General features: G+C 42.0%; 1 protein-coding gene across 1 annotated transcript in view; it reads left to right on the top strand.

Moving 5' to 3' along the window:
* SWAP70 (switching B cell complex subunit SWAP70) overlaps positions 1–27,513 on the top strand; it is a 66,211-nt gene that overhangs the window by 13,059 nt on the left and 25,639 nt on the right. The window contains exons 2-3 of the mRNA XM_036427306.2: positions 10,366–10,506; positions 18,957–19,130. Of these exons, the coding sequence (XP_036283199.1) occupies positions 10,366–10,506; positions 18,957–19,130 (315 nt within the window). The remainder of the gene's footprint in view (positions 1–10,365; positions 10,507–18,956; positions 19,131–27,513) is intronic.

Raw genomic sequence — 27,513 nt, 5'->3', positions numbered from 1 at the left:
GACACACAGACGGTTCTTACAAATGATTTATCTTCTTTAAGACATTCGTTGTGCTGTAGTCCAGTGGGAGGCTGCAATCCAAGGAGTGTCTCAGACTGGGAGACTTGGTTGCCTAAAGAGTGGTTTCTTCAGGAAGCAAAGTGTAGTTCTTCATGGATGACTCAAGTGAATTAACACCATCAACTTTATAATCCTAGAATGAGCCTTCAAATTTTATTTTATTTATTTATTTGAGCTCTTCAAATTTTATAATTTTATTGGTGCTTTCTACCTGGAATCCCAAGACGTATTTAAAATGTTCCATAACTATAAAAGCTTCACTTTGTTCTGATTATGAAGATAATAACCTAGAATATTCAAGCAGCACATTAAAATATAGAGGCAAAGGTAAAAGCACCGGAAATTCCTTGATCAAAGGCAGATGCAATTAACTTTTCAGTGCGTATCTTTCTAACATCTCTCTTCCTCTCCCTCTCTCTTCCTTTACCCTACATGGACACACATGCACATATACATGCATCTTTAGCCTTTTATATAAATGAGATAATATTTCACATGCTTTGGTAACCTTTCTTTACCATCTTAACAATTTTTAAAAACTGTAATTAAAGTTATTGGGGATAACGTTGGTTAAAAACATAAATTTTAAGAGTACAACTTTATAATATAATATCTATATTCTTCAATTATATAGTTGATTCCCTTTACCTTCTTTCTCCTCTCCTCACCTCTTTTCCCCTCTGGTAATCACCATTCTATTGTCTGTGTCCATGAACTTTTTTGTTTTGTTTGTGCATTTGTCACCTTTTGTTTTATATCCCATATATTAGTGAAATCAAATGGTTCTTGTCTTTTTTCATCTGATTTATTTTACCTTGCATGATACTGTCAAGATCCATTCATGTTTTGCAAATGGTGATATTTCTTTCTTTTTTTAAAAATCCTCACCCGAGGATATTCATTCCATGAGTTTTAGAGATAGTGGAAGTGGTGGTGGTGGGAATGCGGAGAGAAACATCAATGTGAGAGAGACACATCTATTGGTTGCCTCCTGCACACGTCCTGACCAGGGCTGGGGATTGAACTTGCAACCGAGGTACATGCCCTTGACCAGGAATCGAACCTGTGACCCTTTGGTCCACAGGCTGATGCTCTAACCAATGAGAAACTGGCCAGAGTGCAATATTTCATCATTTAAAAAAAATATTTTTATTGATATCCGAGAGGAAGGGAGAGGGGGAGAGGGACAGAAACATCGATGAGAGAGAATCTCTGGTTGGCTGCCTCCCGCATGCCCCACACTGGGGATCAAGCTGCAACCCGGGCACATGCCTTGACCGGGAACCCAGCTGTGATCTCGTTCACAGGTCCATGCTCAACCACTGAGCCATGCTGCGAGGATTCCATCTTTTCTACGGCCCATGAGGTTCCATTGTATATATGGACCACCTTTTCCTTATCCAGTCAGAGGAGGCTCACGTTGTTTTTATGTCTTGTGAATAGGGCGGCAGGGAACGTAGGGGTATATATATATATATATATATATATCTTTACAAATACAAGTGTTTTCAAATTTTTGGGTAAATACCTAGAAGAGATTTCTGGGTCATATTGTAGCTCCATACTGATTTTCATTATGGCTACACCAGTTTACCTTCCCAACGGCAGTATACAAGTGCTCACTTTTTTTCACATCTTCTCCAACACTTGCTATTTCTTGTCTTACGGATGAGAGCCATTCTAACAGGTGTGGGGTGGAGTCACACTGTGGTTTTGTTTTGCATTTCTCTGGTAAGTAATGAAGTTGAGCCTCTTTTCATACATCTGTTGGCCGTCTGCAGATCTTACTTGGAAAAGTGTTTATTCAGCTCCTTGGCTCGTTTTAAAATTGAACTTTTTGTTGTTGTTGAGTTGTATGAGTTCTTTACATATTTTGGATATTAACCCCTTATTGGAGGTATTATTTGCAAAAATCCTCTCCCATTGGGTTGCTTGTCTTTTTGTGTAACCTGTTTTCTTAAACAGTGTGTTAAGGTATCTTTCCATATCAATACACGTAGCTGCAGACACCGCTATTTTTAATGGCTCTAGACTAGTTCTCTGTGTTGATGCATTGTGCTTTGTTTAACCATGTTCTTATCCACAAATATTTGAGATGTTTTGATGTTTCCAGCCAGGGATGCTGCTGACCATCCTATAACACACAGGACGCCTCCTCCTGCTCCCCAGACAAAGGATTATCTGGCCCCAAATGCCAGTAGTGTTGGAGAACACCTGCTCTGTACTTTCTCTGGTGTCAGGCTGTTGGCAAGCTTTACTCCCCTGTGTGTGCTCAGACACCAGGAGAAAAGTAATTGCTTTTCAAATTTGCATTATTTTGATTACTAGTGAGGACAAGCATCCTTTCCTATCTTTATTAGTCATTAGCTCCTTTTGTGAATTTTCTATTCATGTCCGTTGTCCTTTTTTTTTTTTTTTAATTAGGTGTTTATCTTTTAATAATTTCCAAGGGTGATTTGAATATTGGAGCCACTAGACTCTTGTTGGTTTATGGTATCTCTCTCTCTCTTTTGTGTGTGTGTGTGTGTGTGTGTGTGTGTGTGTGTCTTTTTAAAGGGAAGTTTACAATTTTTTATATGGTCAAATTTGGCAGTATTTTCTGAAGAGGGCTATGTTAATGCGTTATCCAAAATAACTGAATAAAGGCAGTTCATTAAGAATGTAATCCAGTGGCATCGACTGTAATAGAGTGGCACACATTCTGTGGGCAACATCGCAACAGATGGTTTTGAGTTAGATTTCCTGCCTAACTCAAATCTGTCCGTAAGTATTATGCTCCTACTGAATTCTCCCTTAGCTCTATGCTGGCCCCTGTGAAGGGTACGGAAGCAAAATATTAGGCAGGGTTTCCTCCCTCACTGGGCTGTAGTTAGATGTTTGAGATATCGCTAGCACATGAAAGAATTTATTTAAGCGCTGAACAGGAATTCAGTGCACGGGGCGGGTGGTGGTGGGGGCAGTGAAGGTTTCCTAGAGTTTATGAGGTGTCCCAGTCTTGCAGGATGTGATGAGGCAGAAGAGAATGTTCCCAGCATAGTGCCTTGTTGTGGGACAGGCACTTAGGGGACCTGGGCTCTCCTCCCTGCCTAGGCTCTAATCAGTGTGTGGCTGAGGCCATGTCTCAGACCCCAGTCTTTTTTTTTTTTTTTTTTTTTTTTTAATTTATTTTTTTTTTTTTTTTTTACAGAGAGGAAGGGAGAAGGATAGAGAGCTAGAAACATTAATGAGAGAGAAACATCGACCAGCTGCCTCCTGCACACCCCCCACTGAGGATGTGCCCGCAACCAAGGTACATGCCCTTGACCGGAATCGAACCTGGGAGCTTTCAGTCTGCAGACCGACGCTCTACCACTGAGCCAAACCAGCTTCGGCTCAGACCCCAGTCTTTTTATCTATGAAATACGGAGATAGCAGTAGGCTATTTCCTAAGATTGTTGTCATTATTAAAGTACTAGAGGCCCGGTGCACGGAATTCGTGCACTCGGAAAGGGGGGGGTGCCCTCTCACAGTCTGGGAGCCGGAGGGGGATGTCTGACTGACAGCTTAGGCCCACCCCCCCATGGACATTCTTAGGGCTGCCACAGAGGTAGGAGAGGTTCCTGCCACCAATGCCGCTGAGCTTGCCAGCCATGAACCTGGCTTTTGGTTGAGTGGCATTTCCCCTGTGGGAGCACACTGACCACCGGGGGGCAGCTCCTGCATTGAGAGTGGTCAGTGCATGACATAGCGACTGGTTGTTCCGCCGTTCAGTTGATTTGCATACTAGCCTTTCATTACATAGGATTATGGTCTTACTGTGTACTGAGAATTTTTGGAATTAATTTGTTTGACATTTATGGAAAGCCCTCTGCACTCTGGATAGCATGTTAAGTGCTGTGGGAATGCAAGGATGGGTAAGACATGGGCCTTTCAGAAATTCGTAATCTTGTGGAAGAGAAAAATTGAGTGTGGTGGTGTAAGACAAGAAATAAAGAGAGTTTTGGAAATAATATTTGTGTGGTGGAGGCTTTAGAAAGGCCTGGCATTTATGTTAGTAGCAAAGGGCTGGAGGAGGAAAGAGGGTGGTGCAGGGTTTGTTTGGGGTACAGTGGAGTCATCTTGTTTGGCTGAATTTGTGCAGTTAGTGCAGAGGTTAGGAAAAAAAATCAGGCTAGAAAGGTACATTGGGGTTGGCTTGTTGAGTGAGTTAAATGTGGAGCTCAGATACTTACTTTGTCCCTGGAAAGGGACCAAACTGAAGTGTGTGTGTCCTGGCCTGGGCTGGAATGTGCGAGTTCTTGACTTCGTGGAGGAAAGATTTCATGGTTTGAGTCTAGGTCATTTCGAGAGTACATTGATTAAAGTTGGGCGCAGTGATACAAAGGAAGGGCTTAAGAGGCAAGATCATAGCAACAGGAGTGGGCCAACGAAACATGAGGAAGCGCTGAGCCTATGCCCGGGGTCTTAGACCTTTGGAAAGAAAGTCATGGAGGCAGAAGACGAGAGCCAGCTGGTTTCATTGACTCTGGAAATCATTACAGAGGCAAAAGGAGGGCCCTTGGAGACAAGCGGCTGCTGCCTGCTGCTCCCCTGGTGGCAGGTCTTCTGGAAGCTTTAAAGCTGAGGAGGAAGACAGTGAAGACACACTTCCTGAGAAAGGAAGGTGCAGGGGGAGGTGCAGGTGTGCTTAGGGGGGAATGAGTCCTGGGTTCTTTGTGTTCAGAGTTTTTATCTGTTTTCCAAAGGCGGGAGTTTTAGGGGGGAGGTCTTCTTCAGAATATTTGCCAACTTTCCAGGTGTGTCCGTTGATATACCGATGCATCAAAATGAGTGTATAGAGGGATCAGGATCATTCTCTGGTCAGTTTTGTCTTCAGAGAATGTCACTGGAGAGGGACCGCTGGGACCTGGGACCCAGGCTGGAATGCGTAAGCCACTTGCTCCTAAGTGTCTGAGGTTGGGGAAGATAAGGTCTTGCAATTTATGATCTGGCTATAAATTGCTCAGTCTTGTTTAGTTTTCTGTCACAGTTTCCCCATTCCACTTGCCAAGGAATTTTCCTAGCTTCTTACTAACCTGCCTCACTTGAGTGTTACTTTTGTGGGCTTTTGATGAATTTTAAACAAGAAGGTAGTATGGTATACACAGCAGTTGGAGATGAATCTGGTACACGTGTCTGGAATGGTGGTTGATGGCATTCCCCATAGCAAATAGCATGAGTGAGCAATGACTGAGATTTCTGAGTCTGAATATAATACAGATTACAGGGTGGGGCAAAAGTAGGTTTACCACTGCAAGTGAAACATGGTGTTAGTATTTATTAATGATTGTATTATTTTCCATACAAACAGTAATTAATAAACACTAACATTGTGTTTCACATTCTCACAGCTGTAGACCTACTTTTGCCCCAACCCGAACTTAAAGCAAGCAAGCAGGACTTCAGCAGTGACCAGCAGGAGGAAGGATATTATCAGGAAAGGAAAATGACTCCACGTGATAAGGGGCGGGACTTCTGTTAAGACAATGCCCTTCAGGCAGGGCCTGGCACTGGTAGGAAATTGGTCATTCTGGCTCATTGTTAGGAAGCGTTTTCTGGTAATTGGCCATTCGCTTGAGATTTTGTAAATCAGAAAGGAATTTTCATGTTGTAAAAAAAGGTTGCCCATTATGAATTATAATCCTATGATTGTGTCCGTTCAGATAAGCTTGTTGAAATAGAGGCCTCCACCCCCCTCTTTTCCAGTGCTGAGCTCTGCCCATTACGCACATCCTGTAAGGGGAAACTGTGACTGGGGGGGCACACTCAGAGAACCTTTATCATCTCTGCATCTTTGGGAGGGAGGAGGGTGAACATTATGCACTCCTGTGTGTTAAGACACGGGTAGCTGTTCATCATGCTTGATTTCGTTTTCATGAGAGTTGGAGCAAACTGCTTAAAATAAGGGTAAATGGCAAACCACCGAACAGGAACAGACCACACGAGCTGGGCTTATGCCGCTAGTTAGTCATCTCTTGTCAGCCCAGGCCCTGCAGAGCAGCAGACAGCTAGGAAGGAGCTGGAGAGACGAGTGTCTGGCATGGTTATGGATCTTTTGTAGTAACCGTAGTTTATTCTTCAAATCAGGGGAATGAGAGCAAAGTTGCTTAGCAGTCACAGGGGCGCTAAAAGAATGGTCTTTGGAGGAACAGGCATTTAAAGTGGGATATATTGCCTGGCTGGCGTGGCTCAGTGATTGAGCGTGGTCTTACGAACCAGGAGGTCCTGGTTCAATTCCTGGTCAAGGTACATATGTTCGGGTTTTGGGCTCCATCTCAGTGTGGGGTATGTAGGAGGCAGCCGATCAATGATTCTCTCTCATCATTGATGTATCTCTCCCTCTCCCCCTCTCATTTCTTCACTGAGATCAATAAAAATATATTTTAAAAAATTAGCATCAACAGCTGTTGAAGCTTATAGAGTGTTTGCGTCTTGTGACTAGTTTTTATTCTGACCTTCAAGATTTTGGTTTGTTGATACATTTTATTTATTTATTTATTTTAAATATATTTTATTGATTTTTTACAGAAAGGAAGGGAGAGAGATAGAGAGCTAGAAATGTCAATGAGAGAGAAACATCGACCAGCTGCCTCTTGCACACCCCCACCGGGGATGTGCCCGCAACCAATGTACATGCCCTTGACCGGAATCGAACTTGGGACCTTTCAGTCCGCAGACCAATGCTCTACCGCTGAGCAAACCGGTTTCGGCTGTTGATACATTTTATTTAAGAAAAACTTGACCTACTATCTAGACTTGTTAAAGAAAATGCTGATAAAAACTAAAAAAGTTTTAAAGGTAGCACACATTTTTCTCTCTCGTAGTAACAAAACCTTCTCAGTTACTTATTCTTCTTCAGTCTGTTGTTTTGTTTGAAGAAGATGTCCCTATTCTAGGCCTTACTAACAATGAAGAAAGATGAATTTCTGATCTAAATTATATAGTTTTTTTTTTTGTTGAATTCATGAAACATGTGTGGGTTGACAGTTAAGAACTGAGCTTTAAAAATTTTAGAGACAAATCCAACTCCTCATTTTGCAGTGGATATACAGAGACCAAGTGATTAAGTAGCAAAATATTAAAATATTTCAGGAAGGGAAAATGGCAGACCACTGAACGGGAACAGACCATGTGACAGGCCAACACTCAGGTCTCCTCTCATAGGGTCCTTGTTGCTATAAGGACCAGCTATCTCTGTACTTAACAAAAGTACCGTCTTACTGTCCAAGGCTGAAGTCTGAAGTTCAAAGCTAAATCTTTTCCAGTGGGGTCAATGAATTGAACTACCTACCTACGAAAAACGTGATGTTCCTTATTACTAGAGAAGTGGCACTAGGGATTGAAAAGACTGGAGTTTTAGTCTCAGTTCTGCTAGGTGCCGTAACCTTAGTCAAGAAAAACAAGTGGAATCTCTTTGGCCAGTCCTCACCAGCTGTCAGGTAACAAGGATGACAATATAGTGTTCAAGGCTCCCTGCCAAGACTCTAAGTTGGAGGATCTATGAAACCCAAAAGCAGAGAGCAGGGTAAGTGTGGGAGAGATTGGTGGCCCCCTTTTGTATCCTGAGGATTTTGCATCAATCACCTGCTTTCTCATATTCTTCTATCTGGAAAGCCTTCCGATTCCCCCCAAACCCTTTCCTATCCAAATCTCTCCTTATTTTAAGGCCCACGTTACTTTTCACTTCCTCTAGGAAGTCACTGTAGCACACACAGTTTCTCCTTTCTGAGTTAACTTATTGCCCTTACACCTCATTCATCTGTTAATCATGGTTATTACTGTGGAATATGTCTTCCTTTCATTTCTCATCTCTAGGGAGTAGGTTAACGTAAGAAGAAAAAGTATAGACTTTGACAATAAATGGATTTAGCTGTGTGCTCTTATATATTTACTCTTTCAAATAAGTAGTATATTTTTGAATAGTTGGGGGTTTTTTTGACAATGAAAAGAGGAAGGCACAGTGAAAAGTCATTTATCCCTCATCTAACATCAAACTAGTCTTTCCCCTACTGTTCCCCCACTGTTACTAGTTTCTTATATATCCTCCTGGAGTTCCTTATATTTTCTTCCTTTTTCTTTTACATATAGATGACATACTAATATAGTCATAGGTATGATGTTTGTTTGTTTTTTCCATCTAATTTATCTTGGACATCTTTTCATATCATGACATAGCAAGCTTCCTCATTGTTCTTAAAGTTTTATGAATGGACTGTAATTTAACCAGTGGTTGGGAAATTTTTACTTGGGTAAAGCCCCAAAAGATTTTAAAATTTGAATGACCTTTGAGCCTTATCTGAGAAATATACTTTTCATTTATCTAAAACTTATATTCCTGTACATTACAATTTTTAATCACTACATTCTTAAAGTTCATCTTCACAAAATCTCTTTGGAGGTAGATAATTACTTTATAGGTCTTACCAGATAAGTAGAACTAGGAAATACCTGTTTAGGGTTTTGCTGACTGTGGGGTAAGATTCTTCAGTACAAGCTCCACCGTGCTCTGTTCGTGTGCTCTGTTACACATAGAGGGTTTGCTTGAGAAACACAGCCTGCTTTGTAGGGGCCGATAAATGTCCTCATTACTTCATTTATAACCATTTTCGAACTTACTTCCTTTACTTTACTTACTTCCTTAAAACCAGTGGAGCGTGTAGAGAAGGATCTGCACAGAAATGAAGCTTTGAGAAGCAAAACAAATGTAGAAAGAAGATATGCAAATATTCTTTTTATAGATTCAGTTTTTTAAATCTTAAAAAAAAAAATCCCAACCGAAATACATTTATGCAGAAAAACGTGACTTGCTTAATAGAATGGAAAGTCTTTGAGATGAATGTATTATAGCTTCTTAAGTGATTAAATGGGCAGGGGTGAGAAAAACAGGAAATTTTAACCTTGGGATTTAACACTTAGTAATAACCTCTGTTAAAGGAAGCACAGCCTTAGCTGTGTAATTTGACCTGATAGGAATGCACGGATGACATTAAAGGAGTTTGTTTTCTTTTAAAATTTTCATTTAATGTGATCAAGATTAATGTTGAGATAGATTCCAAACTGCTAATTCAGCTGAATGTGAAAGTGGTTCCTTAGGTTGTCACCAAGGCCTTTACATATGGAATGCTTATTTTCCACTTTGACCCTTTTAGTAAGTCCTGAGGTATTTTAAAAAAGGAAGGAAGGGGGATAGAGAATTAGAAACATCGATGAAAGGAACATGGATTAGCTGCCTCCTGCACACCTCCCACTGCGGATGTGCCCGCAACCAAGGTATATGCCCTTGACCAGAATCCAACTTGGGATCCTTCAGTCCACAGGCCACTGCTCTATCCACTGAGCCAACCCGGTTAGGGCCCTGAGGTATTTTTGCTATTGACTTCTTCCATTTTTATAAACGGGGCCCTTGATGTCTTTCTCTTTTTACATTTACACTTTTAAATACTAATGCTGAAAACAGCTTAACATCATAGATTTAGAGATGTCTGGACATGTGGAGATTACCGATTAATGTTTGCTATGTGTGTGCATTAACTTGGCCCTTTCTGTGGAACGCATGAGGAAACGGCGGCCCCGAGAGGCTGTGATTGGCAGGGGCCAGGCACCTGGCCCAGAGCCCCGGCTGCAGCTGCCCAGTCAGTACCACGTTCTTTCTTTCTTGCTTTTTTTCTTTTTTAAAATATATTTTTATTGATTTCAGAGAGGAAGGGAGAGGGAGACAGAAACATCAATGATGAGCGAGAATCATCGATCAGCTGCCTCCTGCACGCCCCCTACTGGGAGTCAAGCCCACAACCCGGGCATGTGCCTTTGACCGGAACCGAACCTGGGACCTTTCAGTCCACAGGCGAACGCTCTACCCACTGAGCCAAACTGGCTAGGGCCGAGGCTCTTTCTTACAGCTCTCATTGACTGACCGTGCTCTCCTTGGGGAGAAGTTTAATTTTGAACACTTTCTCTTGCTCTTTCTCCCCTTTTCCTTTCTAACGTGGGACAATTAATAAAAGACTGCAGGTACTGTAGTCATGGGCCTTGCATGGAGCCTAGCTCAGTGTGGGCATGTAAGAGACTCGTTTGAAGTGAACCACAACCAGGGGAGGAATGAGAGACACTCCTGGGTAACCAGTGAGGAGCTGGCAGTCCAGCTGGCAGTCCTCACCCTCTTGCCCCCGGTTGCTAGTTGATTCTCCACCTTTCTCTCCCCGGGCAGGGAGCAGCCGGTTGTGTTTGGGCGGTGACGGTGCCATGGACTGGTTAGTGGAGACCTTGAACCCTCTCTCTCCCTCCCAGGTCCTCTCCCACAACCTGTGCACGGTGCTGAAGGTGCCCCACGACCCCGTGGCCCTGGAAGAGCACTTCCGGGATGACGACGAGGGGCCCGTCTCCAATCAGGGCTACATGCCCTACTTAAACAAGTTCATTCTGGAAAAGGTAAGATTCCAACCTCGTCTTGCCTATAGCGTTGTCTGGTTTGCGTATTTCAAAGGGCCCCAGAGCCCCTCGTTGGTGAGCTCAGTAAGGACTTCACTTGTGAAGGAAGCATCAGGAGGTAAAGAAAGGAAAGAAAGAATGAGGGACCAATGAAGCTTCCTACTTCTCCCTCATCTCTACTGTCTTCTAAAACTTGGATTGATACTTTCCCCACTTGGTTCATTTTATTTGATATTCTCCCCACATGGGGATGTAGGACTGCCGGTTTCGGCTGATCCTCGCAGGCCAGGCTGAGGGACCCCACTGGTGCGCGCATCCGTGCACCGGGCCTCTAGTATCTCAATAAAGACGACTTAATCCAATTGTACAGAGACTCGTGTGTGAGCTCTCAGAACCGCAGCTGATGCTGTGCTGTCTGCTGCAGCTTTGCTTGGCTGCTGTGCTGATCAGCCAGCTCACTCATGCTCTGTCGATGGCATTCTATGTAAATATGTCTCATATTCAGCAAATATTTGATGACCTGCTGTGTGCATGTGTTTAATATTAAAAAATGAAAGACAATAAAGTCTATTATTAAAATAGAGAACATGTTTGGAAAGCCTCAGGAATCTGGAAATTGCTTTGTTTCTCAGGGCTAGAATTTGTGTGGTCTGGGCCAATAAATAGAGAGATATGGTTTAATATCTTTTTTATTGTTGTTGGCAATACTCACCTGAGGATTTTTTTCCATTGCTGTTTTAGGGTGGTCGGGAGGGAGTGAAAGAGGGGGAGAGAGATACCCAGAGAGAAACATTGATGTGAGAGAGACATCAATTGGTTGCCTCCAGCCGAGGCCAAAGATCGAACCTGCAGCCCAGGTCCGTGTCCTTAACTGGGAATCCTACCTGTGATCCTTCCACATGAGGGCTGATGCTCTAGCCACTGAGCAACACCAGCCAGGGCATGGTTTAATATCTTAAAGTGCTGGGTCCTAATACTACATTTTGTTTTCCTGGGTATAACTTTATTTAAGCATTTTGAATTTTACACTTTAAAATGTTTGTTATTTTAGTTTTTAGGGTATTTTAAAGTTTTGTAGCTGGGGAAGAAAATATAGCAGTATTTAAAAAGTCCAAAATTAGCCACTAAATTTGGAGAAAACCTCATTCACAGAGCGGGGGAGGATGTGATGAAACAGTGAGCCCTTGTTTGCTATGGCTTAGCCACCTGGAGTGGAATTTTGCCAGTCCTTCAAGTAAAGCAGCCAAGGATTCCATGGCGTGGGCTTAAATTGAGCAAAGATTAGTGTTTTGTTTGGAAACTTAGTGGAGAAAAAAAAATGCCAATAGTGGCTGAAGCATGATAACATAAAATTGAGAGATTGTTATCAGCCATGCAAAGGAAAAAAATATAATAATGATTAAATGTTTGCAACATGTGCTTTCATATATATACAGCCTCATTGATCCTCATGCTAATCCTGTGATGAATAACTGGAATTCTTATTCCCATTTAACTCAGGAGGAAAAACAGCACAAGGTTACCTAGCGAATAAGAGGTAGATAGTTTGTGAACCTAAGCCATTTAACTTCTAGACCAGTGTTCTTTCTTAAATATATGATTTTATTGATTTCAGAGAGGAATGGAGAGGGAGAGATAGAAACATCTAGGATGAGAGAATCATTGGTCGGCTGCTTCCTGCACATCCCCTACTGGGGATTGAGCCCTTGGCCAGAATCGAACCCAAGACCTTGCAGTCCACAGGTGACGCTCTATCCGCTGAACCAAACTGGTGAGGGCTAGACCAGTATTCTTTTCTTGGTATTATTGAGGGATTAAAATGATTCCCTTCTAGAATTACTGTTTCCCAGTTTGGGAACCTGGGGCAGGGGTAGAGCAGCTTAAAAGCCATCTGATCATCTCAACTGATCTCAGCCTCCATTTAGTTCTCAGGGTTTCTCTCAAGTGTTTTAAGAGGATTCTTTCCTCTTCATTAGTATCTGGTGTTCCTTAGTGTTCATTCTGGTCATTTCCCCCAGGTTGTTTTAGTGGTTTTATGCCTTTGCTTAGGAAAATTATTCTCAAGAGGTTGGGACTGAGAGAGAAATTATTTGAAACTTGCTTTCCAAAAAATAATTTTTCCATTTGGTTTCTATATTTGCGTCTTCAGAGTTAACCATTCCCGTTGTTCTTCATGTTGATAGAATTTATTAGGACTTCCAGTGATTAGTATACCTGATGTTCTTGTATCAAATATTTTGCCTCCTCTAAGTGTTAACTGTTTTTTTGCTTGTTTGTTAAATTCCTTCTTTAGTAAAGAGTGGAATTCTGTAAGCATCTAGGAACAATTCTTTTTTAAGTTTTTTAAAAAACATTGATTTTAGAGAAAGGAAGAAAAACAAGGATTTGTTGTTCCACTTATTTATGCATTTATTGGTGGGTTCTTTTTTTTCTTTTTTTAAAATATATTTTATTGATTTTTCACAGAGAGGAAGGGAGAGAGGGATAGAGAGCTAGAAACGTCGATGAGAGAGAAAGATCGAACAGCTGCCTCTTGCACACCCCCTACCAGGGATGTGCCCACAACCAACGTACATGCCCCTGACCGGAATCAAACCTGGGACCTTCCAGTCCACAGACGGATGCTCTACCACTGAGCCAAACCGGTTTCGGCTATTGGTGGGTTCTTTATGTCCCCCGATCTGGGACTGAACCTAAAACCTCTAACCAACTGAGCTACCTGGCCAGGGCCTAGGAAGAATTGATTTCAGAGAAGAAGAGAAAGGGAGAGAGAGATAGAAACATCAATGATGAGAGAGAATCATTGATTGGGTGTCTCCTGCATGTCCCCTACTGGGGACTTAGCCAGCATATCAGGCATGTGCCCTGACTGGGAATCGAATTATGACCTCCTGGTTCATAGGTTGACACTCAACCACTGAGCCACACTGGTCGGCCTTAGAAGAATTTTTTTTGTGAGCTCTTCCTCACTGCTCCCCCCCATCCCCCCCCCTTTTTTTTTTTTGGCAAAGAGTCACTACACCTGGATTATCTGACGGAATAAATGAAGGAAGAGGTACAGTGTTAGCTTTTTACTATTAAGCCCCAATAGACTACATCAAAAACTAGTTCTGCTTCAGCATGTTTATGAGGCAATCTAATTGTTTTGTGAGTTTTAATTACCTATTAGTTTCTTTGGTTCAAATAATTGTCAGTTCTTTTCCCTGATTCTACAGGTTGGTCTGGACTCCATGATTAAAACCAATACTCCCTGCAATACGCTGAGTCCTAACTGGGAAATCTGCTATGTTCTAACATGAACTGTTTTCTTGTTGCATTTTGTTCTGTTTTTGTCTCTTTTTAAAAAAAATATATATTTTATTGATTTTTTACAGAGAGGAATGGAGAGGGATAGAGAGCTAGAAACATCGATGAGAGAGAAACATTGATCAGCCATCTCCTGCACACTCCCTACTGGGGATGTGCCCACACCCAAGGCACATGCCCACAACCAAGGCACATGCCCTTGATCGGAATCGAACCTGGGACCCTTCAGTCCGCAGGCCGAAGCTCTATCCACTGAGCCAAACCGGATTCGGCTGTCTTTTTTTTTTTTTTTTTAAACATATAGTAAAGGATAAAGACACAAGGAGAAATATTTTAGTTCAATATAGCATCCCTTCTCTTGAGGCCAGTAGCCTCTGCATTCTGTTTTCCTAGGCTGACATTTGTACTCTCTTATCAGATGCTCGAGTTCATGTCAGTGGTAGCTCTTGCATAAAATGAGCTTTCAGAGATCTATTAGTTGAATGGATATGCCTTCAACATTCTAAGTGTCCTCAGAACTTCTGGGTGAACGAAGGGGTCCTCTGTTGAGGACTGTGGATGAGCTTACGCCATTGGACACTTTGGCCAGCAGTATAAATCTAAGGGTGATGTAGTTTAAAGAAATAGCTGTTTTTGTTTTTGAAATAATGGCTTTATTGATATATGGTTCACATAACGTACAATATAAGTTTTTACAGTGTACAATCAGTGGTTTTTAATATAGTCACATTTTTGTGCAACCGTCACCACAATCAATTTTGAACTACTTGTTCTCCCTCAAAAAAACAAAACAAAAAAAAACAAAACAACCCCCCCACAAACAAACAAACAAACAAACAAACCCTTTAGCATTCACTCTCTCCTTCCCCAGAGCCCTAGGCAACCACTAATCTCCTTCCTGTCTGTGGATTTGCTAATCCTGGACTCACACCCTGTGAATGGAATCACAGAGGATGTGGTCACACTGTAGCCCATAACAGTGTGAATAATATTCCACTGTGGACGTACCACATTTTGTTTGTACACTCAGCAGGTGATGGGCATTGGAGTTATTTCCACTTTTTGGTTCCTATGAATTTGTTGCGTTGAGCACTCCTGTTCATATTTTTGTGTGGATGGGTGTTTTCAGTTCCCTCGGGTACATACTTAGGAAGGGAATTGCTGGGTCATATGGCAACTACATGTTTAACCTTTTGAGGGATTGCCATGCTGTTTTCCAAAGCTGCTGTGAGGTTTACTTTCCTTCCAGCAATATGTGAGGGTTCCAGCTGTTTCATACCGTTACCAACACTTGTCATTTTCTGTCTTTTTGGTTTTTGCCATCCTTGTGGGTGTGAGGTGTGGTATCTTACTGTGTTTTGATTTGTATCTCCGTGACGATTAATGTGAAATACTGTTTTTAAAATGGTTTTCTTTAAAAAAAAAAAAAAAAAAAAAAATATATATATATATATATATATATATATATATATATATATAAATAAATTGATTTTTCACAGAGAGGAAGGGAGAGGGATAGAGAGCTAGAAACATCGATAAGAGAGAGACATCGACCAGCTGCCTTCTGCACAACCCCTACCAGGAATGTGCCTACAACCAATGTACATGGCTTGACCGGAATCGAATCTGGGACCTTTCAGTCTGCAGACCCATGCTCTATCCACTGAGCCAAATCGGTTTCGGCTAAAGTGGTTTTCTTAATTGTGAAATGGTTTTCTGTATTGTAAATACAGGTTCGTGGTTGTAAACTTTTTAACAAAGGAACGTATTCAGAAAGTATTACCCTTACCATCTTGAGGCAGTCACTTAAAAAATTTTTATCTGTTTATTTTGAGTCTTTATTTTAAAAAATACATTTGTATGATTTTTTTCAAGCTGGGATCAAATTGAACACTTAACATTAATATTTCCTTTTCCATGTCATCAAAATATTTTTGAAAACATTAGTATAAATATGCTAACATTTATTTAGTCCACTGTGTATCAGGCACTATGCTAAATGTTTTCAAGAAGTGTTACTAGCACTAGCTCTTTTGGCTTAATGGCTAGAGCATCAACCTGTAGACTAAAGAGTCCCATGTTTGATTCCAGTCAAGGGCACATGCCCAGGCTGTGGGCTTGATCCCCAGGGGGAGGGCGCAGGGAGGCAGCCAATCAGTGATTATCTCTCATCATTGAAGTTTCTAGCTCTCCCCCTACCCCTTTTCCTTCCTCTCTGAAATTAATAAAAATATATTTTAAAAAAGAAGTGTTGCTAGTTGGTATGAAAATTTTAATTTAGAAACATGAGTTTAGTTTTGTAAATACTTTTAGTACTTTGAGTCAGAATTGAGGCCCATAACTGCTATCTTATTCATATGTATGGGTTCATATGCACTCATATGTATGGGAAAAGCAAACATATGTTAAAAATAAGAAGTACTCAGACCCAATTTGAGCTTGCTATAGCAATATAGTCTAACCTATCCGGTGCCTGTCCTCTATGAGACAAGCCGTTACATAGTCTTAGTGTTAAAGAAAACAACAACACAGAAAACAACTCTACACATTCTTTTCTAGGAAATTACCTTCCATTTGGACACCCTGAGACCAGTGACAGCCGTTATTAGTTTTCCAAAAGATGTGAGACTGTCAGTTTAATGTGTGTGATACAAACTGGGATTTGGGAGCAGTTTGTAATCTTATGAGATGGCGTATGGAGCCGTAGATTCCTGGGCCCTGTATAGTGAGAAGGAACGTAGGGATGATCTCAGAGCCCGGCATCCTGATCGTGGCAGCCTCCCCAGCCGCCATGTTCTCCTCTCCCCCCTGCTCCCTGCACTGCCGCCGTGTCGGCCTCCTCTCTGTCCTCAGATTACAAAGACCCCTCCTGCCACAGTCCCTTCAGACATGCCGTCTCCTCTGCTGTCAGGCTTCCTGTGCCCACAACATGCAGTCGATTCCTGTTCATCCCTCTAGGTCTTCGCTTGATTGTCACTTCCCCAGGGAGGTTTCTGTGGGTGGCACCTCACCCTTCCCAGAGCTAGCCAGTTCTGCCTTCGTGTGTTCTCAGGCATCCTCTGCTTTTCCTCCAGAGCAGTACCACGGTGTTTAACCACGTAGGTGGTTGTGCAATTGCTGTATTGTTTCCACCTAGAGTGTAAGTTCTCTGATGGCAAGGACTGGCTCACCTGCGGATGGCTTTGGTTCGGTGTAGTTTTATTTGCCCGTCCGTGCTTTTGTTGCCTGTGTCTCTCGTGTCCTATCCAGGAAACCACTGTCCGTTCCGATGTCAGGAAGCTCTCTCCCTATGCTTTCTCCTAGGAGTTTCAGGTCTCCCATTGATATCTTGGCTCCGTTTTTGAATTATTTTTTGCATATGATCTAGGGGGTAAGGGTCCATCTTCATTCCCTTGCATGCGGATGTTTTCTTCCAACACCCTTTGCTGAAGAAGGACCCTCCTTCCCTCCCTTGTTAAAGGTCGCTGGCCGCACACAGGAAGGCTGATTGCTGGGCTCTCTTTTCTGTTTTGTCAGTCGGTCTGTTTTTATGCCAGTAGCAAACTGTTTTGATTACCGTGGCTGTGTAATATGTTTTGAAATTAGGAAGTGCAAGTCCTCTAGCTTTGTTCTTCTTCTCAAGATTGTTTGGATATTCATTCCAATGAAACTAATTTATGGAGAATTTTCTTGGTTTCTGATTCCACTGCAATCTTTTACCCGCACTTTCCAGCTGTCTTGAAAGTAACTAGAGATCATCGAAGTGCTTGCAGAATCTGTGGTCTTTTAAACAGCTCCTCAGTCTCTCTGCAGCATTTCACACTCCTTATCAAACCTTCTCAACTGTTTCCGCACCCAGCTCTCATATCTTTGTGGTTCTCCTGCCACTCTGAGTGCTTTTTCAGTCATCCTGATTCCTCTTCCTCCTCTGGCTTTACCGATGTGCGTGTTCCCTGCCGTCTTGTTTCCGATCCCCTCTCCCTTCTCCCTTTGTGGTCTCTCTGAGGGGTGCCATTGGCCATCGTGGTTTCAGTCATCGTTGGCGGGCAGTTGATGCACAGATCTGCCTCTCCTCTTAGGTTACTTTCACCTCTTCGATGGTCTTTGGACACCTCCATCTAATCATTAGATTCTAATGTCTTACCAGAACTTTCCAAGCGGAAAACTTTGTCTTTCCTTTGCCCTTGTTTCTGTGTCCTTCCTTCATCCTGTGGCTGTTTCCCAAACAGGGAGGGTGTGCTTTTGCTGAGGCCATTTCCTTTCCATCCTTTGGAATACTTTACCTTGAACTCTTCAGTATGCTCCAAGGGTCACCTTAAACACTGCCTTTTCTGCAGAGCAGTAATCTGGGCTGCAGATGACCTGCTCATTCTCTGCTCCAAAATCCTTCCACTCGCGGTTTCCTATAGGCTATTAAAAAAAAAAATGATGGAGCTCCTTGTGATTTGTTCTGTGTTTGCTCTTCCAGCCATAAATGTAGTCCCTCGACGCCAGGAACCCTACAATTCACCACAGAATCCACATGGAATCTCTGGTTCCTCAGAGCAAGGCTGTGTGCTTTTGTGCGCCTGTCAGTTCCCATGTGGGATGTCTTTCATGTAATGTTTTTTTAGGGGTGCAGGTGGATAGAATTGATGGTGGTGACCTTTGAAAAGAATCCTATGGCGACGTCTTTCATCGTATAGATGTCCATCTACTGAGTTCTACAAGCAATTCGGCATAGTATTAACAGACAGCATTTAAACTTTGATTTAGAGTCTGTTTTTTAAAATAAATATTTGTTGATTTGAGAGAGGAAAAGAGAGAGGGAGAGAGAGAGAGAGAAAGAGAAACATTAATGATGACAGAGAATCATTGATTGGCTGCCTCCTGCACGCCCCCCACTGGGGATCAAGCCCATAACCCAGGCATGTGCCCTGACCAGGAATCAAACCTTGACTTCCTGGTTCATAGGTCGACACTCAACACTGAGCCATGCCAGCTGGGCTTAATATAACATTCTTATTAGAGCCTTTAAAAATGTGGTACCTAAGCATATACACTGAAAATGTATTGGTTAATTGTATTGATGAAAATGGTAGGCTTTGTTTTTCTGTTTTACTGGGCTTATATTGTATTTCTTATTTTGGATTGGTTCATTAGAATTTTTCCTTATTCCTTTTTAGGTCCAAGACAACTTTGATAAGCTTGAATTAAATAGGATGTGTTGGACCCTCTGTGTCAAAAAAAACCTCACAAAGAATCCCCTGCTCATCGAGGAAGAAGATTCATTTAAAGTGTGGGTTATTTTCAACTTTTTATCTGAGGACAAGTATCCATTAATTATTGTGCCGGAAGAGGTAAGGTGTGGCTCTGGGCCATCTTCTTCACATTTAATAGATCGAACTTGGAAGTGTTGGTGTGAAGTCACTGTACACATGAAGTATTGGACTAGACTTTTTGTATCAGAGGCAGAACGGCTTGAATCTAAAAAAAGTCCAAAACTTAAGTGGCTTGGGGCCACGTCATATCCCTGGAGACGTGCAGACAGGGTGGGGCTCTTCCTCTCTGAATTGTAATTATAGACCAATGATGTATCCTCATGTCCAAAGACTATTTATTCAGTACAAGTTACATCATAATTTGTTGTCTACCTGCATATTGATAAAACCATAAGACCTGGTCAAGTGATGCTATATGGGCACCATATAGGATCCAGAATGTTTTCAAGGCTGTTTTATGTAAGAAAATACTATTCTTGTTTCAAAGTCCAGGATGGTGACTTTTAAACTGTACTTTCCAAAGCAGATGAAAAAGGACATTGCTTGTTTTGTTCTAAGTTATTTTTCCTATGCTTCAAAGTTTTGTGATATCTACTGCCCTTTAAAAATTATATCTGCAGCCCAGCCGGTGTAGCTCAGGGGTTGAGTGTTGATCTATGAACAAGGAGGTCCCAGTTTGATTCCTGGTCAGCGCACATGCTGAATTGTAGGCCCCATTCCTAGTAGGGGTTGTGCAGGAGATGGCTGATCAATGATTCTCTCTCATCACTGATGTTTCTATCCCTTTCTCCCTCTCTCTGATATCAATAAAGGACAATTTTCTTCATTAGTTTTTGTTGCATTTTCCTCAACTGTAAAATGGTGCTAATGCAAGTATTTACCTCCCACTGTACTTTTGAAGATCAAATGAGAAGAATGCCTGGGTCCTTAGTGCTCATTAAAGTATTAGCCATTAGCCGAAACTGGTTTGGCTCAGGGGATAGAGCATCGGCCTGTGGACTGAGAGGTTCTGGGTTCGATTCCGGTCAAGGGCAAGTACCTTGGTTGTGGACACATCCCCAGTAGGGAGTGTGCAGGAGGCAGCCGATCGATGTTTCTCTCTCACCAATGTTTCCAACTCTCTATCTCTCTCCCTTCCTCTCTATAAAAAAAATCAATAAAATATATTAAAAAAAAGTATTAGCCATTATATCTATGGGGAAAACAGTACTAGTACTGGGTCTTAAAAAGAGTGGAAGAGTTTTGACTAACAGAGAAGAATTCTGGATGGAAGAAACACAGTGGGCGAACTTATTGGTCCATCCTTGTGGAGGGCATGTTCTGAGATGTTTGAGTGACAGGATGATGGAGACTTTGGGGAAAGTATACTGATATGTTTGGTCCATTGGTCCATCCTTGTGGAGGGCATGTTCTGAGATGCGTGAAGGATGCTTACTTGGAAACACCAGGACTAGATGATTTAAGGCAAAAATAAATGCGTAGAAAGGATGTTGGGTAGTTCACAGAATTGCCACGATGGCCTGAGAACCAGGTGTGGTGGCGGGAACTATTGTGGTTGCTCCAGTGAGGAACCACAAGGCAGAGGCTGCTGCCACCAGAGGGCAGGTGTTGCACTTGCACCAGGAACACCTCTGGCCCTGCACACGGTGCTGCCCAGGGACTCAGGTCTTCCTGCCGCCTTCTTGTTATCAAGGAGAGTTCTTTATGGTGCCCACTCTCCAGTCCACATTTGGATGATGCATCTAATTGGTGTGGCCTAGTCCCGTACCATAAGCTAGCTGCAAAGGAGGCTTGGAAAGGGTACATTTACATTTTTACTCCTACTTTGGGAGGTATGGGATTCCCCAGACGTACAAAGGGTTCTAGATGTTGGGCAGTCAGGAAGAATGATACATATAATTTCTCCTTCTTCTTCTTCTTCTTCTTCTTCTTCTTCTTCTTCTTCTTCTTCTTCTTCTTCTTCCTTCTTCCTTCTTCCTTCTTCCTTCTTCCTTCTTCCTTCTTCTTTTTAAAAATATATTTTTATTGACCGGAAAGGAGAGGGGGAGAGAGAAACATCAATGATGAGAGAGAATCACGGATCGGCTGCCTCCTGCACACCCCCCACTGGGGATCGATCCTGCACCCAGGCATGAGCCCTTGACTGGAATCGAACCCGGGACCCTTCAGTCCGCAGGCTGATGCTCTATACACTAAGCCCCACAGGCTGGGGTAGTGTTCGGCAAACCGCAGCTCTCGAGCCACCACTGTTTGCCGTTCTGTTGACTAGTGAGTTTGCCGACCACTGGGCTAAGCATATATCCTTTCTAAGTGAAACATGACAGCTGTGAAGAAGCGTGGTAGTAGATAAGGCTGCGTGTCATTTTGATTTTATCCTGTAGGCAGTGGGGAGCTGTGAGCCACTGATTTTTGAGCAGGGAGTGACGGGTAAACAGATGAAATAGGGAGAGGTGGGAGATGGGAAGTTAAGAGCAGGTAAGTGGTGTTAAGGACTAAAAGACAGCAGCATCAGTGAGAATGGAAAAGAAGGCCAGATAGGAGGTCACAGAACCGAGCTCATAGTGCCTTGCCGTGCGAAAATACAGACAAGTGTCAGGCCTGGGCGGTTAGGAAGTAATATAGAGTAGATGATTAAAGCATGGTCTTTGAAACCAGACTTCCTGGTTTGAATCCTGACCCTACCACTTTGTAGCTACGTGATCTCTCTGTTTGGGTTTCCCCATCTTTAAAATGAGGATAACTACTCTCTTCACTGGACTCTGTGAGGATGAAAATAGTTGATGTCCACTGTGGAGAACAGTGTGGCGTTTCCTCAAAAAACTGAAAATGGAACTCCCATTTGACCCAGTAATCCCACTCCTAGGAATATATCCCAAGAAACTAGAAACACCAATCAGAAAGGATATATGCACCCCTATGTTCATAGCAGCACAATCTACAATAGCTAGGATTTGGAAACAGCCTACGTGCCCATCAGCAGATGATTGGATCCAAAAACTAAGGTACATTTACACAATGGAATATTATGCTGCCATAAAAAAGAAGGAATTCTCATCATTTGCAGCAACCTGGATGGAATTGGAGAACATCATGCTGAGTGAAATAAGCCAGTCAATGAAAGAGAAACACCACATGACCTCACTCATTTATGGATAATAAAGAACATTATAAACTGATGAACCAAAAGATAGATTTAGAGACAGTAAAGCAACAAGCAGACTGTCAGATTACAGCAGAGAGGGTAGGGAGATCTGGGGGAGATAATAGATCAACCGAAGGACTTGTATACATGCATATAAGTACAACCAATGGACATAAAACTATGGGGAGGGAGGGGCTATGGGGGAGGGAGGGAGGGGGGCAAAAAAAAATCATTAAAATATGTAAAAAAAAAAAATAAATAAATAAATTTAAAAAAAAAAAAATAAAAATAAACTGATGAACCAAAAGATAGATTTAGAGACAGTAAAGCAACAAGCAGACTGTCAGATTACAGCAGAGAGGGTAGGGAGATCTGGGGGAGATAATAGATCAACCGAAGGACTTGTATACATGCATATAAGTACAACCAATGGACGCAGAACTCTGGGGAGGGAGGATATGTATGGGGGGGGGCAATGTTAAAATATGTACACAGATAATAATTTAATAAAAAAATGTAAAAAAAGAAAAAGAAAAAGAAAATAGTTGATGTATGTGAAGCATTTAACACAATGTCTGGTTCCAGTGTGTGTGTGTGTGTGTGTGTGTGTGTGTGTGTGTGTGTGTGAGTGACAGGATGATGGAGACTTTGGGGAAAGTATACTGATGTGTTTGGTCCATTGGTCCATCCTTGTGGAGCTGTCCTGTATTCAACTGAGATGCACACCGAGAGCTTGTGAGAGGCCAGGGCTAGACACAGAGACAGGGAAGCCATGGGGATACGTTAGATCAGGTAGGAAGAGACTGTCATGGGAGAGAAGAGAGAGAACCTTGGGATCATTTTGACAGCAGGAGGAGGAAGTAGATTTGGTAAAGGAAGCTGACTTGAGTCTCTGGTGAAGTGGGAGAACCGAGAGAGTGTTGAGTCATGGGTGCTCAGGAAAAGAAAAAGTTCTAAGAAGCAGAAAAGTAGTTACTGGCATTCATTGTAACATAAAAATTAGAGAGTGATGAGGGAGAAGTCGCCCTTGGATTTAGCAATGAGGCGGTCATTGGTTATCAAGGGCAAGCCAGACTCACTGCGGGGAGCAGTTTCTTAGTGCTTGATCACCATGGTGATGTAACTGCCCATGGATATAAAAGGGGAAATACAACGTGAAACATGCTGTGGAGTTTTTGTCCACAGAAATTGTCTAGCTTGCCGTGGCCGGTGTAGCTCAGTTGGCTGGGCATGGTCTCGTGCACCAAAAGGTGGCCAGTTTGATTCCCAGTCCGGGGGCATATACTTGTGTGTTTGATCCCCAGTAGGGGGCTTGCAGAAGGCAGCAAGTCGATGTTTCTTCCTCTCCCTTCCTCTCTCCCGAAAAATCAATTAAAAAAAAAAAACTTAAAAAAAAGAATAGAAAAGTTTAAAAAAATGTCCAGCTTAATACAGACAGATATACCAGTAGAAGGGGATAGAATATTTATAGGTAGAGAAAAAGATGCTATTATAAAAACTAAGCTGCTGCTTGGACGATTTGTGCTAGTAAAATCCCCAGTATCATCTTTTAAGACATTTTGTAGTTACACTCAGTGCTCCAAATTTATGAGTGTTTTCCTTGGAACTGGGGGAGGGATGGTCTCTGACCTGTGATGTTTTGGTTCTTTCTATTTCTAAAATATTCTGGGTGAACTTGAAAGTGACCTTGTACTGATCTCAGAACTCGGAATGAGTGAGTCAGGAGACTTACCTTATTCCTCGGGGCAGCCCTGATGGATGGGAAGGACTTGGCATTGGCTTTAAATCAGCACCAGGCTGTGAGGGGGGCCAGTCAGCATCCTCTTCCTGACGGCTCTGCCTAAGAAACTCGAAGATTTATTTCCCAGGTGGCTCCAAGCCCTGGGGCCCCCGGGACTCTCCTTTCCGCACCTGGGCCCAGCCAGAACGCCGTGGCAGGCTCACCTTCTTCTTGGCAAGCGGACAGGAACGTCTCGATCCTCTCTTCAAACACATTAGTCTCTTTGGGGAAGGGAACAGCCTGTCTTGGATGTGATAGATCAGCCAAGCAGCCTACCTTGTCACATTATTGTTTGGACTTGCTCTGTGTTTTGACGTCCTTAACGCCCTGGATGTTTCTAGTTAAAAGGAGAATTAGAGCTAGTTTACAATTATTCTTCCGCGGCCAGGAGTACTTGTGTGTGGAAAGAAGGGATTGTTGAAACAGATGTAGGTGGAAATGCTTTGTCTGGCTGCTGAGCCAGCCTCCTGGAGTTTGAAATCTGGCCTGGATATTTGTACTCTCAGCACATTGCCTGTTCTCTGATCAAGCACTGCAGCCTCGAGGTCATACTATTTTATGGAAAATGCTAGAATCATAATATTTCTTAAGGTGGCCATCTCTCTTAGATTTTTGCTTTCTTTCTAAATGCTTTAATAACATTAAAAAAACACACTGTATTTTGGTCTAGTTTTAGACTTACAGATTTTTTTTTAGAGTATTTCCCCCCCCCCCAAATATATTTTATTGATTTTTTTACAGAGAGGAAGAGAGAGGGATAGAGAGTTAGAAACATCAATGAGAGAATCATTGATCAGCTGCCTCCTGCACACCCCCCACGGGGGATGTGCCCGCAACCAACGTACATGCCCTTGACCGGAATCAAACCTGAAACCTTTCAGTCCGCAGGCCGATTCTCTATCCACTGAGCCAAACCGGTTTTGGCTTTAATAAATTTTAATGTGAAAAAAGATGTACTTAAAATATAAAACTTGAAGCATAATAGTCTTTGTTATGAGTATATATTAAGTTTAATTGTAATCTTTTCAACAGTTTTTAGACTTTATACAATTAAAGTACTTTTTTATTTTTCCAATACTCTTAAGTACTATAACGATCATTTGCATTTTAAGTCCAGAATGTTTTTAAGTAAGATTTTGTTCTCCAGCTTTGATTAATGCTATATAAGTAACAGCAGTAGTTATATGAATAACTGGTAAGTGGTATAAATAAGTTTGACTTAGTTTTCCATCACCCAAAAAGTAGTGTCAAGAATATTTAACAAATATTTAAGTTACTTCCTATGCAGAAGTCAAGAAATGGCATGTCCTTATTTGAGATGGGTTTGTAATTTTTGTCAAATGGTATTCCTGGAAATATGTGTCAAAGTATAGTTTTCACATTAGTATTCGCTTCCCACAGAACCAAGAACAAAAACAGGATGTGTCTGTTGTGAGCTTATTTGGAAGAGTTGCCTTGAAATAAATATCAAACCTGAAATAGTTTTAAGAGACCCCCTGTGAAATGAAACCTGGATTGTTGTTATGCCCCGTAGAGGCCCTTTTAAATGATGACAGGGAAAGAACATTTCACAGAATAAATCTTGGAGCCAAAGGCATTACAAATCACACGCAGTTTAAAAGTTTTTTCTTTGTTATTTTTGGTGGAACTTGCTTGGAAGGAGGAAGTAAGCTGCTTCCTGAAACTGAAGGAGCTCTCAGAATGGATGCAGGCCACTCCAGACTAACAGGCAGCACGTGATTTATTAGTTGGTGTAAAATTGAATAGCTGAGAATGCCGGTCTCTCCTTGGCCCAACATGATGATTTAAGAGGTCCTTACGGTAGTTGGTTATGATAAGGAAACGATTGTGTCGAAAGTCAGCAGGAAATTGAATCTCATTGCTTGTCTGGCACAGTTACTGGCAGTGCTGAGCAGAGGCTGGTGCTGATGACCAACTCAGAAAGGTCTGGGAGGTCACCTTCAGAAAGGTTTGCTAGTCATAGGTCCTTTCTGGGTTACAAGGTTACAAACATGATAGAAGGTTGTCCGACAGGCAGGAAGAACTGACGCTTGGATTGTGCTGCTCGGGTTTGTTCACTGGGGGCTGGCGAGGCCGAGCGGAGGCTGGGTGTCCACAAATACAAATGGTCAGTGGGGTGCCCCTCCTCGCCACGCCCACTTTCCCTCATACCTGCGGCCATGCGCAATGCTGGCTTCCTACTGAAACCTCTGGCTGTGCCGTTGCTACACTTAGCCTGCGTAGGGGTCAGGCAGCATGGGCCCTTCATTTTGCTGCCTTGGGGAGAGTGAATTTCTGTACCTGTTAATGCCTCTACGTTAGTGTACCACGGGCAGTTATTTATTTTAATGTTATTTCTTTCTTTCCTTTGTCTTTTTTCCCCCCAATCTCTTCTTGCCTTTATATATTTTTCTTTCTTTTTTGTCTCATTCTCTCCTTCCCTTTTTCTTCCTTTGTCTTCCTCTTAACATGTCCTTTTTTTCTCTTCCGCTGATACTCCCTGTTTCTTCCGTTTAAGAGCCAAGAAAATAATCTCTGATGAGTTTAGTAATAGATAGATCTCCAACAAGAGAAGGAAAGACTTAGATGTGTCTTTTTCCAATAAGTGAACATATGTTAGATTTAAGAGATTAGGTAATCTCCATTCCAGAGGATTTTTACAATCTTATCAAATTAAATCGTAGAACTCAGGATATTTTTTGACTTTGTGATATTTTATGAATGTACATTTCTTTGCAAATGTGTTTTTTCTATGTTTTGTATTATTTTTCTGTTGAAGTTTATTTCACAAAGTTTTAACCAAGTTAAAAGAAGTGTTAAGAAGAGAAAGAAAAAAAAATCACAATTCTATCTGTAACAGACTTACTGTTTCTATGTTTTGTACTAATATTTGTCAAAATATTTACATAATCTTTATGGAGTATAAATCATAGGTAAATTTAATTTTGCATTCTTCTTCACTTTATGTACTTTCATAAATGCTTTCTTTTTTAAAAAATATATTTTTATTGATTTCAGAGAAGAAGGGAGAGGGAAAGAGAGATTGAAACATCAATGATGAGCCGAAACTGGTTTGGCTCAATGGATAGAGAGTCAGCTTGGGGACTGAAAGGTCCCGGGTTTGATTACGGTCAAGGGCATGTACCTTGGTTGCGGGCATATCCCCAGTAGGAGGTGTGCAAGAGGCAGCTGATCGATGACTCTCTCTCATCAATGTTTCTAACTCTCTATCTCTCTCCCTTCCTCTCTGTACAAAATCAATAAAATATATTAAAAAAAAAAAAAGAAACATCAATGATGAGAATCATTGATCGGCTGCCTCCTGTACACCCCCATTGAGAATCGAACCTGTAAACTGGGCATGTGCTCTGACCAGGAATCCAACTGTGATCTCCTGGATCATAGGTCAAAGTTCACCCACTGAGCCACGCTGGCAGGGCTGATGAGTGTTATTAGATTCATTTCATTGATGAGGCAATTGGGGCTTAGCTTAATTTATTTCAGTTTGACAAACATTAATTGAGCTCTACTACCTTCTA

The sequence above is a fragment of the Pipistrellus kuhlii genome, unplaced genomic scaffold (assembly GCF_014108245.1).
Source record: "Pipistrellus kuhlii isolate mPipKuh1 unplaced genomic scaffold, mPipKuh1.p scaffold_m20_p_9, whole genome shotgun sequence".
NCBI lineage: Eukaryota > Metazoa > Chordata > Mammalia > Chiroptera > Vespertilionidae > Pipistrellus > Pipistrellus kuhlii.
Note: the sequence above shows the minus strand (reverse complement) of the source record. Positions and strands in the feature narration are given on the sequence as shown.